General features: G+C 35.9%; 1 protein-coding gene across 3 annotated transcripts in view; it reads right to left on the reverse strand.

The window, feature by feature from the left end:
- Positions 1-19,370, reverse strand: part of LOC103702160 (probable LRR receptor-like serine/threonine-protein kinase At1g06840) — a 37,747-nt gene that overhangs the window by 8,987 nt on the left and 9,390 nt on the right. For 2 of the 3 annotated variants that reach the window (XM_008784475.4, XM_026802639.2), the window contains 11 exons: positions 19,195-19,266; positions 17,615-17,689; positions 14,828-14,896; positions 14,622-14,690; positions 14,393-14,464; positions 14,074-14,160; positions 13,927-13,995; positions 11,481-11,971; positions 10,113-10,268; positions 7,715-7,998; positions 5,117-5,168 (listed from right to left, as the gene is read on the reverse strand). In XM_008784475.4, the coding sequence (XP_008782697.2) occupies positions 5,117-5,168; positions 7,715-7,998; positions 10,113-10,268; positions 11,481-11,971; positions 13,927-13,995; positions 14,074-14,160; positions 14,393-14,464; positions 14,622-14,690; positions 14,828-14,896; positions 17,615-17,689; positions 19,195-19,266 (1,496 nt within the window). Of the gene's footprint in view, positions 1-2,702; positions 2,754-5,116; positions 5,169-7,714; positions 7,999-10,112; positions 10,269-11,480; positions 11,972-13,926; positions 13,996-14,073; positions 14,161-14,392; positions 14,465-14,621; positions 14,691-14,827; positions 14,897-17,614; positions 17,690-19,194; positions 19,267-19,370 lie in introns of all 3 variants that reach the window. The other variant, XM_039124479.1, reaches the window with a different exon arrangement.

Genomic DNA, 19,370 nt, shown 5'->3' on the forward strand with positions numbered 1-19,370 from the left:
GTGCTAATCGGACCGGTTCGCACCGGTACCCATGCGTGGGGTAACGCACCTGCGCCCTCGGAACTGCGCGCGGGCGCGGTTCTCCGTGCTGGGCAGAGTGCCTGCATGGGCGCAAATGGGGAACCGCGCCTAGGCGCAGTTCACCGCACGGGGCATTTAATGCCATAGAGTAGCATTTAACACGGCGGGCGCGCGTCCGCGCATGCCCATGCGCGCTACGCGCTTCGCGGAATTTTTTCCGCGACCACGCTGCCGATTCAGTACCGGTTCAAATCGGTTCAAACCAGAACCATACCGATCCATTAGGCGACTAGTACGCCTACCGGTACCGGTACGACGTACCTTGTTCGTATCGTTGAATTTTAAGATTTTAGACGAAAGGAGAAATAATCCTGATACTCCTTACTAGTTTTCAAACTACCGGTTGTTTTATCGTGAAAAGAATATCTATGTTCTTGAAATTTCAGATCGAATATACGATATTATGAAACTTATGATTTGTCGTGAAATAATAGTTCCATAAAAAATTTAATAAAACATAAACTCTATATTTATGAAATTTGCATTTTTGTTATGAAACGATTGATTTACTGTTAAAGACTTATTTATGGACTACGGACTCTATGAAGACATTCGATGTTTTCTTCATGTATGATTTAAGAAAATATGTTATAAAAAAATATGACTTAAGAAATTTTATTTTAAGAAATATGGTTAAAGGCTCTCAGATAGCTATAACAACCCTATTGAAGGTCAATCGACAACCTGGAGCTAGCATCCAACACAAACGACCCTCTACCGACAGGTATAAAGTTGGTAATCGAAATTATGATACTTCGTCAATTACAATGACAATCCTATCATGGGTACAAAGTGACCATAGCACCGAATGCCTGTGAGCAATGTTTTGCACTATGAACTAGCTAAATGACTTATGATTTATGACTATTTATACTATGCACTTGGAACTATATTTATGAAATTAGCATGATTTATGCATATGCAAGAATATGGTTGGTTTATTACTTGTTTTAGTACACTGTTATTGTTAAATGTTCTATTTTGCAACGGTATTTTTTTTAAATGATGCATTGATTAAGGTTGCTAGGAGCGGGGAATGATCCAGCATCGGAGTTTGTGCTAAAAGACTTTTGTAGCAGAATTTTAGTTTATTAGTTGATTATTGATTTAGTTGATGATTTCATGGATTTCGGGGGTATGGGTTTTTGGCATTGAAATTTGGATTTAGATGCTCTGTATTGGTACCTATTTATTTATTTATTGGATGATAGACTTGGACCCTTTTGTTATTTTTATTTAATATGGATTTGTATATAGGAATAATATTGTTGGCTTCTTGTTGTTGTGGGTGGTAGCATAGCCGTGTTATGTCCTGGATTTGGGGCGTGACAATTCTCTTCTTTGTGCCTATCAAGCCTAAGTTGAAACCCATGTATCTGGGCCATCTCAGTTTGGTTTTGAAGTCCTACTATAGATTCAATAATTTTATACTGCCAAAGAGCTCAAAAGAGTGTACGTGAATGTCAATCAATAGGAGCAAGTTTGAGGCAATGAAACAATAGTTCCAAGATTACAATGCAGAAAGTTCACAAAGTGGAGGAACAATACAAGGAGATGAGTGGCAAATTTAGCATTTAATCAGGACAGACAGCTTGATATAAACAGATGAAGAAATAAACACCATTATGAACCATGACAAAAATCATATAGAAACTTCGGATTAAATAAAGAAATCCAAAGAAAAAAGAGATAAATTGCATATCAAAATCCAATCCAACCCCTTATAATCATATTTATTTTAAAGCCGTGAACTATTAAACATCACAAGCCCAAACTTGAATCATGAATCCAAAACTTGGTAAATGTGCTCCCTGGCAACTTAATGACCAGGAGGCATGGCATATGACCTTCCAGATTTTCATATATGACCAATAAGTAAAAAAATAAGAAGACATAAATTCATGTCTAAAATATGTAAGTAAAAAAATAAGTAAAAAAATAAGAAGTCATATAATGAGCTAGACAACATAGTAAGTAATGAATACCCTAACTATATAATTCATGTAATAATATAAGATACAAAGTAAAACATAAATTACCACGAAATAGTATAAAGACATAATCAAGTTCGTTTTAAAACACAAATTCATTAAAATTCATATCTTTCAAATATTCATATATGTAATCATAAATCCGATTTGAAACGAAACACATTCAACTCTACAGTCTTTAATTATGGCCACACTTATACCCTGCAGCTAGGCCAAAGATAGAACCATACTTATACCCTGCGAAGTGGGCCTAAATACCATATTTATACCCTGTGGCAAGGCCAAAATAGAATCAATGAGCTCAATAATAATCGAAGTGCCAATGCATAACCCTCAATTGGCAGAATTCAGAATATAGTTAGGCTGAGAGTTAAAATCTGATACATATCAAAATTCTTTTACAAAATACATATATATCATAATCCAATCAAAAGATGCATACACGATGTAAGACCAGTAAACAATATAACAATAGTCCAAAAATTATTACTCCATATTACATATCTATTTTTCATTCAAAACAACATCTCATAAAATTCATAAATCATATAAAAATCATTTAACAATTTATTCAATGTAAAAATAATATTATATAAATAAAAAATTTTAAAAAGACAGATAATTACTTACCTTACACGAACAACGAGCAGACAATCCAACTAATCCTGACTCCTTCAGAACCTAATATCCGAAATTGCATTATTATTTGTTCATGATTAATTTAAAAAATAAAAATCCTAAGTTTTGATATCTTTATAGGGCTGACTAAGCAGAAGTGCCCGATACTTCGGTCTGTCCGATCAAAATAAAATTTATTTGTTCATACTCAGACTAGGATACAGATAGTTCAATAGGGATCAGAAGTGACCAATTCTAATAGTATCTGAAAAAGGCCAAGATGGGAGGGTGGCACGCCCCCCGATGACTATGGATCAAGGCCCTTCACCAAGGTTGATCCAAAATCACTAAGAGGAGTACCTTACTGGATCCAACATCTCTAGAGAGAGTAGAGAGAGTCTAGGTAGAGAGAGAAACAAGAGAGTGAGAAAAGAAGGGGAAGAGAGAGAAGAGAGAGAAAATAGAGTTCTCTCGAGAGAGAAAAGGTGGCTGCGGTGGTGCTTGGGGCCGGAACCCATAGCCGGCCAACAGGCGACCTGCGGTGACTAGCAGCCGGCAGCGCCAAAATGGATCAAAATAGGGGTTCCGACCCCTTAAACCATGGAACCAACGCATCCCGATCACCGGAGCTCCGGCCACAGCTTCCAGCCATTGCGAGGGATCAAGAAAAGCCACCGGCGACAAGTGCTGGCAATGGAGGTAGCCGGAATCGGAAGAAAACAAGGTCAGTTTTTGAAAACAGAGAAAAACAGGGCATTGCCTTTCTCGGCCAAATTCCGGTGATCATCAACCGAATTCGAGGTTTTAAAAGGTTTGAAAAGAAGAGGAGAAAGGTAAATTGAAGATGGACGAATTCTTTACCTAATTTTCGGCAGCAATTAGACGTGGCGACGACACGAATGGCGACTAGCATTCAGAGAGGAAACATGAAGAGAACGTTGACAGTGAGCTCAGATCGGGTTGGATATCCAATGGGGGTGAGAGAGGAGTCGAAGAGGGCCTCTAAATAGGCCCAGTTGCGACCGAAATCCGGCTTAGAGTTGAATTACGTTCGACCATCTTGGAGAGGAAGACGACTCCCATCGGGAGTCTCTTCCTCCTTCGCACGTGCACGAAGGACTAGGCCAAATACTTTGGGCCGGTCAAAGGGAACGAGCCCAAATACTGGGTATCACAACTTCCCTTATGGATATGGTATCAGCAACTTCCCTTATGGATATGGTGCCAACTACTTCCCTTATAGATATTGTGCTTCAGACATGTCATCCACCAATGGCTACTATCCAACGCAGCTCAAAGCAACTTATGGATCGAAATTTTCTGTTGGCATAACCGGATGAGTCACTTCACAATCGCATTATTAGGCAGATGACTCCTAGAGCGACATCTGGGCTATGTACCTTATAGTGGCCCAACGAGCTTACAAAACCAAAGGGCTATATGGATAGAGAATTGGGTTGAGCTCCGTGCAAACGAAGATGACCTCGACACCTACGAGAAACATTGACACTCCACAAGATTTTAGACGTCGGAATGTATTTAAATTAACTCTCTATTCTGCATTTTATTGATTTTTTTTGAATGAAATGATTTATGTACTTTAATTAGATTTATCATCGAAATTATAGTCATTTTATAGACAAAAAAAAATGCAATAAAAGAAACAATGCTTTAAAGAACATGAAAACACCTCAAAAAATATCAAATTAATGTTTAGATCACTCAAAATCTTCATAAAACATCATTGAATATCAAAAAGTTTATAAAACTTCATTATATATCAAAAAAATTTGAAAAAACAAAAAAAAATTAGATGCCGGTTCGGAACCAACATGCCAAGCTGTACTGAGTGTTGGTATAATATTGAATCAATATTGTACCAAACCAATGGCTGACCAATATGGGACATAGCACCAATTCAGCCCACCTTGCTAGTAAATATCCTGGCATAGGCTAGGTGCAGACTCTTCGAGCACCATGATCCTTCAAAAATGGCATCAGTAAAACCCAAAAGGCTAAAAAGAACCAAAATCGCCAGGAAAGTGACAGCCGGAAGTTGAGCGTCAGAAGAAACAAATGGCAGGTAGGCAACTGTCCAATTGCTTTCTGTACAAGGTCATGCTAGACACCACTACATATATTGGCATAGGCTCGTGCAGAATTACTTCACGAGGGCCATGGACCTTCAAAAATGGTGTTAGCCATAATGATCCTTTTCATTCTCAACTGATAAACAACTTCAGACACTTCAGCAAAATGCATTAACTAGTTAAAATATATTTATAAAAACATTATGAGAGACAGTTTGTTTTGGTAAGTAGTTTGGAATGTAACCCTTTCAGTGCTAGTGGGGAAAAAGGAATATGCTTATCATGTAAATGATGGTTGTGACTTCAGGGGATCAAGATGAACCAACAAATGCTTACCAGATAGGTGATCACGAAGAGTACCGTTTGCCATGAATTCATATACCAACATCTGCAAGGACAAACCACATGAAGATAGGAAATAAGTTATATTTAGAATTTACCATTCAAATGCACACCATAATGGATACTTAGGGAAATACCTGGAGATAATGTTACCATGAATATTAAGCAGCTACTTTTAGGAAAGTATTAACATTCTCATTATATTGCATTAGCAATTTAAAATAAAAATCTTTTACTATTATATTGGGAACTCTCCTGTTTCAAATCCTCCGCCACTTCAACTCCATGTTTCAATTTACCAATACAAGAGGACCCACCGTGCCAAATTGAGAGTCTCTGCAGGGAGTCCAGCACGGCTGAACTCCAGATTCCCAAAGTCCCCTCTCATCATGTGAGTAGCACTTGCAGGATTCTAGTTTTATAAAATGACAACAAGGCCCATTTTGCTGTATAAACTAGAGTGTTGGTCAGTTAGAGGACTCAGTCAAGCTAGATAGATGTGGAAGAAACGACAACATTGAGATGTATGTGTGGTAAGATTAGGGAAAATCCAGTTTGTGGAGGTATAATAGTTGCATAACTTGACGAAAAATTGATGGATAACTAACTTAGATTGTATGGGCATGTGAAGAGAAGATTTGAATAGGCTCATGTAAAAAGAGGTGATCGAGCTGTGTCAGTCATGGAGCAAGAACTAAGCTAGTACTGATGAGAGTTGTGAAAAGGATTTAAAAAAAAAAATTGTGATAACACCAGAGATAACCTTAATAATGAAGAATACAAAAAAATCATCAGGCCAACCACAAATAATTGGGACAATGCTTGATCAATGTGATTGTGTTACTATAAATGTATAAGATTACCATTATCAATATTGATCAAGACTTTACCAAGATCACTATAAATTTATATCATAAAAAATGATGGTGCTGGTTCTGGACCACTTTACCAAAGTATTTTTGATTCAAGAACATATTTAACAAACTAAAAAAACAAAAAGAAATGAGAATTATGTAATACAAGATTGCGCTATCCATGTCAAAGACTTCCTCTTGTCACTGCTTAGAAATGCTCTGTTCAGGCATGAGCAACAAGCCTTGAAATTGTTGCTTATTTGTTGAGACAGTGTTATAGCATATCAAGCACATAACTACACATCACAGTGCACACATGCATACATATGTATTTTACTTATTTATTTACTTGGATCAAGCACACATATGCATACTTGGATATAGCATATCAAGCACACATTGTTGCTTATTTGTTGAGACAGTGTTATAGCATATCAAGCACACATTGTTGCTTATTTGTTGAGACAGTGTTATAGCATATCAAGCACACATATGCATACTTGGATCCATCCATTTATTCTTTGTAAGAGACTGTCCTTCAAATGCTTAACATCTACAGATGCACCCTAGTCCTACTATGGTGACATCCTCATACACAGTCCTATATTGTATATATTGGTTTCATTTATACTTGCTTCTGTAATGTCAATGATACCAGTGCATAGATCATAGCCCGCCCCATGGCCTTCAAGTGAGGCTCTATAGACATGCTGTGAGCGTCAAGCTCCGCACCCCAGCTGTGGTGGCATGTTCATGTGTTCAGTCCTATAACTATATTGTTCGCATTTGTTGGTGAATAATTGACTTTATCAAATTATCAAGTATCAACACTTGCTTTTTCTTGTTTCATGGCACCAGTGCCCTAGATCAGAACCCACTGCCCATTGTCGTCAAGTGAGGCTCTAAACACATGCTGTGGGAGACAAGCTCACCATTGAGCTACTCTCACTGTTTGATTGGCTTGCCACAATATCAAGCTTCATAATACTTATCTCTATCACCTGTTTCCTGTTATCTAGATTTGGCAAAATTAACAACTGACTATCGATGATCTCATTACAAGGCAAATTGACTTATAGAAAATCGAACTGATCAATAATACTACTTCTAGGCATTATTCTTGATTTACCCACTATTCCCGTTATTCTCAAACATTGAGTTCTTTTCTTTTTTTTTGGAATGAAGTGTTCAAGCAAGGATCAGCCCAATTTCTTTGAGACATATCCATGCCTATTAAACCTCCAATATCCTTTTAGTTGATCATATCACCTTTTGTTGTTTTCTTTTCTTTTGATTCTACAATTTGACGATCCTTATCTTCAATCTTTTAGCTGATTATAGTAAGAAATAAGAAGTGTCCTACTTATAATAAATTTTTCTCTCTTCTTTTTCTTTCTTTCTTTTGTGGGGTTGGAGGAGGTGAAGCTGTTAAAGGTTTGACATAGCAGTCAGGAGATTTATTTAACCAACACGAGAACTAAAACAAGATTGTGCTACTATCCCAAGCTTTCTGCAAAGTGGTTAAGGTCGCTTGCTTCTGTTTAATGATAAGCGTCTTTATTAACATAAAACAGGAGATCTATGTCAAAGGAGGACTACTAAGACCGACCAAGCTAATACTAAATCTTGCCATATCCTTTAGGTCAACCATCAACCTGATGGTGTAATTTGAAAGGCAAGTTGAATCCCCAAAACACTGTTGCAAAAAGTAAAATGACTACATATGAAAGAAATATACCTGTTCATCTTCTTCATCGCAATAACCAATCAAAGAAACCAGGTTTCTATGGTGCAACCTTGACAACAACTCTATCTCTGTGAAAAACTCTTTTGAACCCTGCAGAGATCCCTGTTGTGCACGTTTTATGGCTACTACTGTTCCATCAGCTAAAACACCTCTGTAGACCTTTCCATATCCTCCTTGGCCAACTTGAGTGGAGTCGCTGAAATTGTTCGTTGCCAGTGCCATTTCTTCAAAAGTAAAGTCCTTCACACCATCAATCTTAACTGGAATTTTTGACACTGCATATAGGTGGAAAACTTGTCAGGACACTATAATGATGCCATTTCAAGATGCAGAACAAGTTGCTTGGCTCTTGATGAATTTGTGTAGCAGAATAATAGCCATCATGAAGGTTTTTGACTTACAAGATACACACAAAGAGATACCTATCAAATGATGTGACTTCTAGCATCAATGAGATGAATGTGCATGCGGGAAAGATGTCTAAAGTTACAGTGAAAATTGAAGTTCAAGTAGAAGGTGCATAAATGTCATGTAGGTATGCCAAGAATGGATGAAATGAGATACTGAACCCATAAACAGATACTATAAACAGCTACATACTGGATCGACAAAACTTTAAAATGACCAAGTAAACTCTGTAATGATAGAATATCTCAAGAACCACAACCAGCAGTGCAGATTTATGATTGATGAGCATACTTTGCATGCTTGGTCTCCTACAGGACAACAATATTGTGCTCTAAGCCTCTAATACTATTTAATGTCAGGAGCAAGTGGTGGAGGAAATACAGTTTTGCAGTATATACTAAATAGGGAGGAGGATAAATTAACTTGGAAGATGAATGATATGGGAGTCTTCCCCACTGCTTTCCTCTATAAATTCATTAATTCTAGGGGAAGCAGATGCAAATTTGCAGCCTCATTATGGTCTCTTTGGGTGCCTCTATGAAGTGCTTCTTGTGGTTATGCTGGAAAGGAAAACTCAGCACTAGAGACAATCTCAGGAAAAAACTTGGTAAGAACATTGGAGGCTGTGTTCTTTGTCAGCAAGCTCTTGAAACTGTGGGTCATCCTTTCTCCAATTGTCAGTTCTTCCCTACTAACTGGAAGGGCAATCTGCTCATCTTTAGGAGTTATGCATCCTCAATCCAGCTTTGAGCACCTTTGTCTTGTCAGGAGAAGAGAAATTTCACAAAGCCTTCACAACATATTGTTTTGAATTTTTGATGTTACTTGCAGGGATGGCATGGGTATGTTGGAGAGAGAAATTCCAGAATCTTCCCCAACAAGTCTCTTCCATTGATGGCTTCAGAAGGCCTTGGCTTATTTATGATTGGTCAACTGTTTGCAACAATAAGCCTTCTATCTTATTTTGGAGATATCCGGTATAAATCAATAGTATACAAGGAAAGCTTCCAAAAGATTGAATGATGATTTTTCCTTATGTTAACACCCCTGAAAATGATCTTTGTTTTTCCCACTCAAAACCTTGATTCACAGCTGATGTAAATTTTTCTGAATTATAATAAAGGCCAGGTGGCTGTCTTTTTCTCCCTTTTCATAAATAGGGAGGATATATAAACAAATACTGCCATCATATACTATAACCCCTTATATGTGTCTCTCAGAGTTAATACATAAGCTGATAGTGTGTGCAAAATTGCAAATATGCTACAGCCATGCACAACTTGTGTCACTAACAACAATCATGAAACAATGATTAAAATCACCATCAATGAAAAGTAATGCCATATCATTAATTTACCTATCTCTCTATGTGAACGAATTTGATCAAGCAAAGGCAGTATATCATCACGCAGTCATCAAGTGGTATTAGCAAATCATGAGAGAGTAATTGCTCTGCAGGTTTCTTGGGGTGAATATATATTTCTATTTACAATTGATGTTGATATATGCAATGAAATAAACTAAAACAATTTTGGTGTACTAGTCACAACTATATTGCCATAACAACAATTGCTTTTTCTATTAAGTTTAAAAAGTGGCTACAAATTTATTACATTTGACTAAGCTTTCTAGGTTGTGTCATGATGGCACCTACAAATTATGTAGTTCATTAAGTGATAACAAATTGTGAATCACAAAATAAATTCAAGAATCTTTGCACCAAAGATCTTCATAAGGATAGCTTAAGTTAAGAAAATGGAATAAACCAAAAAAAAAAATGTATGACAGCAACCTGGCACTTGCAAAAAAAGAAAAAACAACTCAAAGCACTTAATTTTTAAGCATTTTTAAACAATGTCAGAATACTGTTGTCTTGTAATGATTTCAATAGACATTTCACCTGATACATAATTTTCACCTACTTCATTCATAGCCAAGAATCATTAACTAAATGATTACTAATTATAGTCCAGGGGCTTACATGAGCGCTTTTTGGGAACCAGACGATATTTAGAGTGCCTTCTCAATATAAGCATTGTTATAACTGCAGATAGAGTAGCTGCACCAGCAATTGCTCCTAACACAATGCCAACCATGGCACCTGTGCTTAAATTGGACTTTGAAGGATTTGATATCACTGCAGCGATAAAATGGAATCAATAATCAGATATTAGTTTATATTATCATTTGAAATGGTCAGCCATAAAGCTTCACTAAATTTATTCAAACAGAATTTGATAAAAGCAATTTGAAACTTTTGTCCTTAGAAAAAGCACAGTAACATTTTCTCGCTGTCAAAAGATTATGATGTTTCATCAAATGTTACTTACACTTGCCTTTCTGAAGAAGGTGTGGAGTCTCTTATTCAGCAAAAAGAAATATGTAAACAAGTAAATAGAAACTGAACTACCACAATATTAGATTTAAAAATATGGGCCAACAAAACACTAATGAAAATTTCTTTCTACTGATAGAAGAGAAAACATTCTGTCAAAAAAAAAGGAGAAAAAACATCAGAGAGCACATCCTTCACTTAATCAGCTCAGTTGAAACCCTGTGGCTATATATCAAAAAGATACTATATGGTGCTGCTTAATAGAGTGAACAAGGTTGAGCACACCAACCATCTTGACGTGGTAGAAGCTGGAGCTTCAAGGCAATAAATCTAATAACATAAATAGAATATCAAGTACATAATTTAGAATGGATAAAAAAAAAAACTTCAACTCCAAATTATGCCTCACGTCTTCAAAGATGAGCATGTAACTTATTCAAAAAGATATACTTGAAAGATTCTTCAAAAGTATCGTGTACAGGTGCTTTTAAACAGGTGTTTTTAACCAACTCAGAACCATTAGCTATTAAAGAAACAGATCTTGTACTTTGATGATGAATTTCATGGACTACTGACATTCAGATGAGGCAATGAAGAACCTTGGAAATCTGTCTTATGCATTGGAGATGGAACAATCATGGTTCATGTTGTCAGATTCTAAATTCCTTTAAATGATATTCCCGTGCAAATTTTCCCATCTTCATTGCATTTTAATTATATAAAATCTTCTCTTACTCTTTGAAGAATATTCTTGAATTTGTTGAATTCTACTTCATCAACAGATTTATTGAAATGGTTTAAATTTCTCTTACATATACACCAACAGTATCACAAATTTATACCATGTTGTTATTAAATATGGTTATTTTTAGAAAATCTGAAATGTCAATCCAGACTCCTGATTTTGTCTGTAAATTGTATATTCCCCAATAACAAGTTTTTAAAAAACATCTTTTGCGAGTGTGTTAAGCGCACATAAACATTTAGTTGTCAAACATTATCTTCATGACATACCAGATTCATAAGATCCAAGAGTAAAATTAAGAAGTTCATATGGTCCAAAAATATCTGAGTCTGGAATCTCCCATCCTGTGAACATGCTTCGTATTCGTCTGACCTCACTTGCAGTAAATAAATTTGTATTGTTGGGAAATAACTTCAAGTACATCCTTAGCCTTGGACCTTCTTCCCACAAAAATGAAGCAATGTACAACTGAGAAAGAGACAACCGAAGACCGGATGTTAAGTATTCCTCAAAATCATAGACGTATGGCCGGAAATCTGACAACCCTGGGCTTTTTAGCCGATATCCAACTTTAAGTGGGGCAGCACAAAAACATGGATAAGGAGATGATGGATTAATTTCAAAATCTGAATCTGTAGAGCATGGATTGCAGCTTGTTTTGGAGTTTGTTAAGCTTCCAGGAGCTTGTACATTCTGAGGCTGACAGAACTCGACTATGTTGAGTTGGCTTGCATTTGCACATACAGGATTCCCAGCTAGCCTGGATATGATGTTAGAGTAAAAATGGGAGTCATAAACAAGAATCAACAAATTAAAGAATCATTAGACATGCAAAGAAAAGCATCGCACCACAAACTACAAATAAAAATAGAAAGCATATATGACAAGTTTGAAAATTTAGTTTTGGCCCTTGTCTGCAATTTGCAGTTTAATGTGCATATTGTGCCAATGAATGTTAACACTACAATCTGAGAGAACAATTACAGCTGAAAATAAGTTTTATACATCAGTATGTATGCATATGGCTGGGTTTAATAGCTTGGGGTATATTGAAGAAGCTTTTACAAAGTACTGGAATCACCTAAATGCCCCTTGTTTGTATGTTGAACATGTAAGATGCTGATGATGTATTAGAATTATTAAATCTCAAAACCAGCATATGTTCTTTAAATTAAATGAATATAAAAACACAAATACTTGAAATGAGCTATGCCCTGAGCCAAAATGCAAGATTAGCCCCCCCACCCCAATGTTCTCCCTCTCGCTCTCCTGCTCCCTCCCTTCCTCCCATGCTCACATTCTGCTGGATCCCATGGGATCTTCCCAAACCGGCCTTAATATGATAAATTAACTTGGAATAAAATAAAGGCCAAAAGTCAAAAGAACTGCACATATTTGAAATAAACTAAAAATTGCATATGCTATTTAAACTATTTATTTGACCAATATATAAATATAAGGAAATAATGCATATGCAGGTAGAGTTATTCTCTCTTGCCACACCTCCCAACAGTGGAAGAAGCTGACCTCCAAGAAGGCCCAAATATCCAAGAAATGACCTAAATAATGGACTCCGGGTAGCCTTGAGTACCCAGAGGTCAGATAATCTGACAAAGCAATAACAGGACACAATAATGCCATGTTGACACATGACACCAGCAGGCATCAAATAGTCTGTCACTTTTTTCTTTCTTTATTTATTTTTCAAAGCTATAAGTTTAGGAGTCTTGTACTATTTTTCACCGTGTCAGATCCTAAATCCTGGTTTATCTAAGGGACTAGCATCTCATGATGTGTTGTATAGCATCAAAATGTTTTTGACACAGAGAAGAATAGAGTATTATATTGATCTGACATCATCCTACACTGCATCAAATTCATTAAGTCCGTTCTGCCTCGGTCATCTGTGAACTTCTTTAAATTTCAATTCTTAGTTGTTTTGAACCCTATTCACATTCCCATAGCAATGCATGAGTTTCTAGGATTAGTGTATGCCATGAAAAGCTAGAGATATAATCCTATATTTTAGCTTCGTATACAATTGAATATTTTTTAAGCTTCAATAGATCTTTTTGCACTCTTTCATGCGAAGTTTGCTCATGTAAACTACATAGTTCTAGCTCCACAGATTACAAGTAAAATCTTGTTGCTGACTAAGTGCCAAAAATAATGAGAAACCTCCAAGTCGCTTAAGTGTTGCCTACATTTTAGAGTGCGGAGTAGTAGAAACAAAGAAAACAAGTCAAATCTAAGTAAAAAAGTATAAGAATACTGCCACTGGTGTATTTAAGTTTGGGTTTCTAGTCTGAATTTTTCAGATTTACACCTACAATATCAGAGCAATAGTTGTAGGTGTGTCAGCAAACTTAACTTTTCACTCCCGGATTTAGTGCCTAAAATCCTAGCAGCATATGTGAACTCAGCACATGCCTTGCACCATCTATATTGCTGCATGTGTACGGGCTCTATTGACATCATATACACTAATAGACAATCCTCAATGAAAGGACGCAAGCGCATATGTAAATGAACATTAAAAAAAAAAAAGCAAAACAACATTAGCAACACAAGCAAATATTGAGCAAATACATGAATGGATAGAGATAATTCGTACTCAATATCCCCTTTGAAAAATAAGTTGTCAAATAAATATTTGTTAAATCTAGTCAAATGATAAACAACTACCACTGGAACATATTTAAAGAAAAAACATACAAGAGGGTGACATTTGCCGGAGGGTTAAGGGCATTTGCTATATTTGAAAGTCCATTATTCTGGAAATCCCTGAAAAATTGTGACAGAAAATGTTAGCTAATCATTCTCATCCTGAAGCAAGCATCTCTCTTTGCCAACAGTTCTTACAATGTGAGACTTTTATTTCCAGTTAAAGTTACATTTTCCCAAACAGTGGATGGAACAGGACCGCTTAGATTGTTGTTTTCAAGAGACCTGTCAATAAAAATAAAATAAAATATTGAATAATGAGAGTCTGGTATAATGCATAGCTCACAAGCACAAATCTTCTAGGACGAATCATGAAGAAAAAGTATAGTGATTACAAATTTACAATAAAGTTTAACATCTGCAACAAAGCTGAAATCATAAATCGGTTGCTGTCAACAAGAAAGTATGCTAGTTGAAGAACAAGAGGTGCAAAAGCTATGAATAAGTATATGCTTACAATCTCTGGAGATTAGGAAGGCCTGAGAAGTTTGAAGGAATGGATCCATTAAGAGAGTTGTTTGACAGGTCACTGCATACAAATTCCAAAAAATAAGTTAAAGCAAGAATTGAAAAACTTTCACATACTCTCATGTCAAATAGGTTACAGAACAAAAATAACAGATTTAGGACAAGCAATATATGTTGAAGCACTGGGAACTGTATTTAGGTTAAGAAGTCTTCCCTACATGGTAGTGATATTGTTAGAAAGTCTATTAGATGGTATAGATCCCGTCAACCGGTTCCCGCTCAGATCTCTGAAATATGAATACCATCAATTTGTTAGATCCCATCATCGTTAATTAAAAAAATGAAAATAAAAATCTTGTAAAGAAAAAAGACCAAAAATATTTTTCTATAAAGTTGCACTTCAGAACGTTATAGCAATGCCTACAAGTAGCCAAGTTGATGTATTTGACTTAGATCAGGAACAGCTCCTTGCAAATTGCAGTTCCTAAGACTCCTGGTGAACCAAAATAAAACATTGTTAATGTTAGCTATAATCAGGTGTGGCAAGATTTTCTAAGCTGGAAACTTTATTCCAAGTTTAACCTGCAAAATATTTAAGCATGGAAGAGAGTCAAGAGACCGTCCACGACAGTAACACCAAGACTGCTGATGCTATAAATGAAACTATATACATTGTGATTGTAGTAACAAAAGGATTCCAATCATATGGCATAACATGCAGGATTTCCACAAATAAAATCCAGAAAGCATGTCAGTCAAACAAACTATATCATTCTGAAGGGCTAGTTTATGATATGCCAATTTTCTGAAGCTACTTCGAAAATTGCATCAAATCTAGGAAATGCAGAATGCATATCATCACAGGCTTTAGAATTTAGAGGATCCAACTGGCGGATTAAATAATTCTCCCATCATCAGTATACCGCTTCCTGCAGTTTGTTCTGTCTGTAAACTTCTCCTTATTGAACTTGTAATGCACTCTCCACAACATAGAGGCTTGCTGTCCAGCAGCCAAACCAAATATAAATCACTGAACAAAAAAAACTGAACAGTCACTTGTTAATATACTAAAGCACATGTTTCATCATTTTATGCTTTCACGTTCACATCTGTCTGAGAGTAATTTTTGGACTAGTAGCAAATCAAAAGCAGGACCCAATGAAGTTGAGTTTAAAGAAAATTTGGTGAACAAGATTCAATGCTTAACTGTGAATCTACAAAATCACATGTTTCAACGTTTTGCCTCCCATGTCTGTCTCTGATATGGAGCATTTTGAGAAATAAATCTTGGGATAAAAGCAAATCTAAAATGGGACCAAATGAAGTTGAACTTAAGCACATTTAGTTGGTCCTACACAAAACTAATGCATCATAAGCAAATATAAAGTAAGCTGACACGTACCCAAACCACAATTAGTCAAGTTAATATCTTGCAGCGGATGAATACACTCTCTTGAGCAGTCTTCCTAGTACTTCCATCACAAGAAGCAATAATTGTGAGGCAAAATGTCCCTCTCTGAGACCTTGATTTCCATAAGATGGTTATAGAAGGGCATATTACACATAGTAGGGGACTTGAGAACCTTAAAGTGACTTCCCAGCATATATCTCTTTTAAAGAAATCTACTATGTTCCATGATTGAATTGCTTAACAAAAGCATTTTCAAATGAAAACAAACAACCAGGACACCTTAACAGTTAACAGTTAACACCATCCAAAAATAAAAGGCACAAAAATAGAGGGTAAGTTGAGATCTGTCATAGAATGGGTGCCTCGATTTACTATTCCTTGCCAAATTGACACTACACTTCCTGCTTATTACCATTCTTAGAGCATGCTTTAGTTTCAATAAAGAGGATTTATGCAAAAGCTCCATGTGTCCATTACTGAAATCAAACCAATCAGGAAGCAACTTGGCATGGGAACGTGTTGGGTTAGTACCAATTTTACCTAGACACTAGCATGGGCATTGCATGACCAGGTGTTCAAAAATGTTTGACATTGCAACCTCTAAAAATCTTGAACATGTGGACACTTCTGTAGTTCTGTGCAATTTAAAATTAAATGCTTCAGAAGATAATTTTGGATAAACTAAAGTACTTGACCACGAGACTAATTTTGACTAATAAATAATATTCGTATAGAAAACTCCTACATTTCATGCCAACTTACCATGACTGCAATGAAGAAAAAGGTATGACAGTTCACTATAAATGTGAGAGTCTGATTTAATAACATTTAACACTTAAATAGATAAAAATTGAAGTGCCATAGCATTTTTGTTTTTGACAGGAAAACTCAACAAATTGTAAGTGACTATAATTCTGGTTAAAGCAGGATGCTCAATTTTTGGGAAGCCCATGAATGCCTCACCATGCTTTTCCTGTCCAAGTGTCTCAAAAATCTCACCAGTCCAATCCTGCAAACCTAAATGTGTAGTAACACTATCTGGCACAGCTCATGTGCACCCCAAATAAAATATATATTAGATTAACATAGATTTTGCAAGACATCTGGTGTACTTCATAGTTCAAATAACACTATCCAGTTTCTGTATGAGATTATAATTAATATGTTATTAGGACCTAAACCATTTACAGGCAAGGATTAAGCGTGACTACTGGAACATCATGGGTTCCATTTGGTTACTGAAACTCCACCTATTTATATTTCTTAAGGTTTAAATAGCAAAAAATCACAAACTATAAAATGATCTTTACAAATCGAAAGCCAATAAACACAAATTTGTTCTATATAAATATGCACTGAGGATTGGAATCAATAGTTTTAGATGAAATAAACTAACCCCCCCCCCCCCCCCAAAACAAAAAAAAAAAAAAAAAAAAAAAAAAAAACAAAGAACAGAATTACCATATAGTTTCTTCCTTCTTAGTGAGAGAAGAAGTTTAAAGCAGCAGGGAGAAAATAGATAATAAAACATTCATTATAAAAGAAATCATTATTATATCCTTTTTAATGTAGCCTTTTTTCAGTTAACTAGAAAATGAAAGTGATTGGCAGTTAAAATCCAGTGAAGTACTTCTTCACTAGTATTCTCTGCAAGAAGAACAAATTTCAAGGATGACCTCAAAACTATTGTCTGGAAAAGTGCATATTTTCAACACATTGTCCACTGAAAATTTATGTATATCTAAAAGGTTTTCACTAAATCTGAATACAAACTCACAGATAATAAGCACTTGCACTTACAACTTTAAAAGTTGAGTCATGCTGCCATAAGAAGGTGGAATTGTGCTCCCGGAGAAGTTATTATTATCTACTTGACTGCAAAATGGATGGAAAAGTAAAACTATTAGTATTCACAATTTCACATGAAGCAAACCGAAGCAGTAGATCCAAATGATAAATGACTAGAAAAATGAAATATGTAAATTCATATCTACACAACAGTGATTTTGTGAATAAATAAGTGACTGGGTTATTAGGTTATCAGGAGTTATAAAATAATAGATTCAATCACAAGGATATGGCCCTGAACCTCAGAAAATCCACACCACAATTTGATAAACTATATCGTGTAAACTAAGATTTTAGCCATCCAACCATTTTTCTCACTTTTTCGGCACCGGTCGGTGCACACCTCAATATGCCTCAGTATGGGGCCTGTACCAACCCGAACTTGAGTTTTGTACCGATTCCATCCGGTACAATATGGTACGCCCCATACTGGATGGTATGAGGCAGTACGGTAATCCTTTGTTGGAAGGAACCATGAAGTGCATTCTAAGGAAGCATAACAAAAATGTAGCATTACATGTGAGATGTGATATAGTCCACCACCTTTTGTTATTTCAAGATAGCCAGTGTGATTGACATAGCCAAAATTATTTTCTATTCATAATGCTTCTATGAGATATAAATGTAGCACTTTAAAAACTTTACCAACAAAATGAGGAAAAAAGGACCCCTATAAATCAAGATATGGACCAAAATATCAATTTAACATGAAGATTATAATATTATGATAGGGGGCATTGGTTTCTTGCACATCAAAAGTTTCCTGCCAGATGGCACAAGGGGATTAATGCAACTTGAAGGAACTAGCGATATCCACGAGGTGGCTGAACTTAAAGTTTCCAAGCCATCATTAGTGGGCCCAAGGAACTTTCTGTGTACACTTAATCAGCTCCCAAAGCATTTTCTTTATAATAAAAGCCAAGTAATATAATTATACAGAATAGGCAACTGAAGAAGTGTACCACATTACAGATCAGGTTTTGTATTTTCACATCTACAGAAACAATGTACACTATATGGTGTAGTAATCTTTTGTATACATGCCATCAACAGCTCTTGCTGATAGCAAGATAAGTGCAGCATCCAAACATGGTCAATATCAAGTCAAATTGCCAGAAAACATAATTGGGCTTCAAGACGGACCAACAAAGAATGTAACTCTAGTAAGGCCTCCTTCTAAGCCAAAAATGCAACAAATAAAAAATGAAAAAATGCAAAGAGGAAGAAAATAATGCAATTACTCCTTGGATAAGCTAATATAGGTCTTGCTTTCTTAGAGAGGAGACAAGGTAATTGGAGAAGATACTAAATAATCTATTTACAAAGGATTGCTCTTGCATAACCCAGCCTCTAAAAAGCGTGCTATATTTTCTAATCCAAATAATCAAGATTTGCTTTAGCAGAACCATCAGTGCAAGGAATGAAGGCTCATAGCTTTCAGTTCAAACAAGGGTCCACAAAACCAACAATGAAAAAAAGTCATCATGTTTCATGACATTTTCAAATTAGTGCTAGTAGAGTAAAGTACTTACAGGATGAGAAGTTTTGGAAGCCTCGAAAATTCTGAAGGAAGATGGCCAGTTAGGTTGTTGTTGTCCAGAAGACTGCAATAATTCGCTTTATTAGTGATAAGGTAACAAAGCACAATCATCAGAATGGCCTACCCCCACCTCATTATAATAAATCTAGCGAGAGTGTTAATCGATTA

This window comes from Phoenix dactylifera, chromosome 3 (assembly GCF_009389715.1).
Source record: "Phoenix dactylifera cultivar Barhee BC4 chromosome 3, palm_55x_up_171113_PBpolish2nd_filt_p, whole genome shotgun sequence".
Taxonomy (NCBI): domain Eukaryota; kingdom Viridiplantae; phylum Streptophyta; class Magnoliopsida; order Arecales; family Arecaceae; genus Phoenix; species Phoenix dactylifera.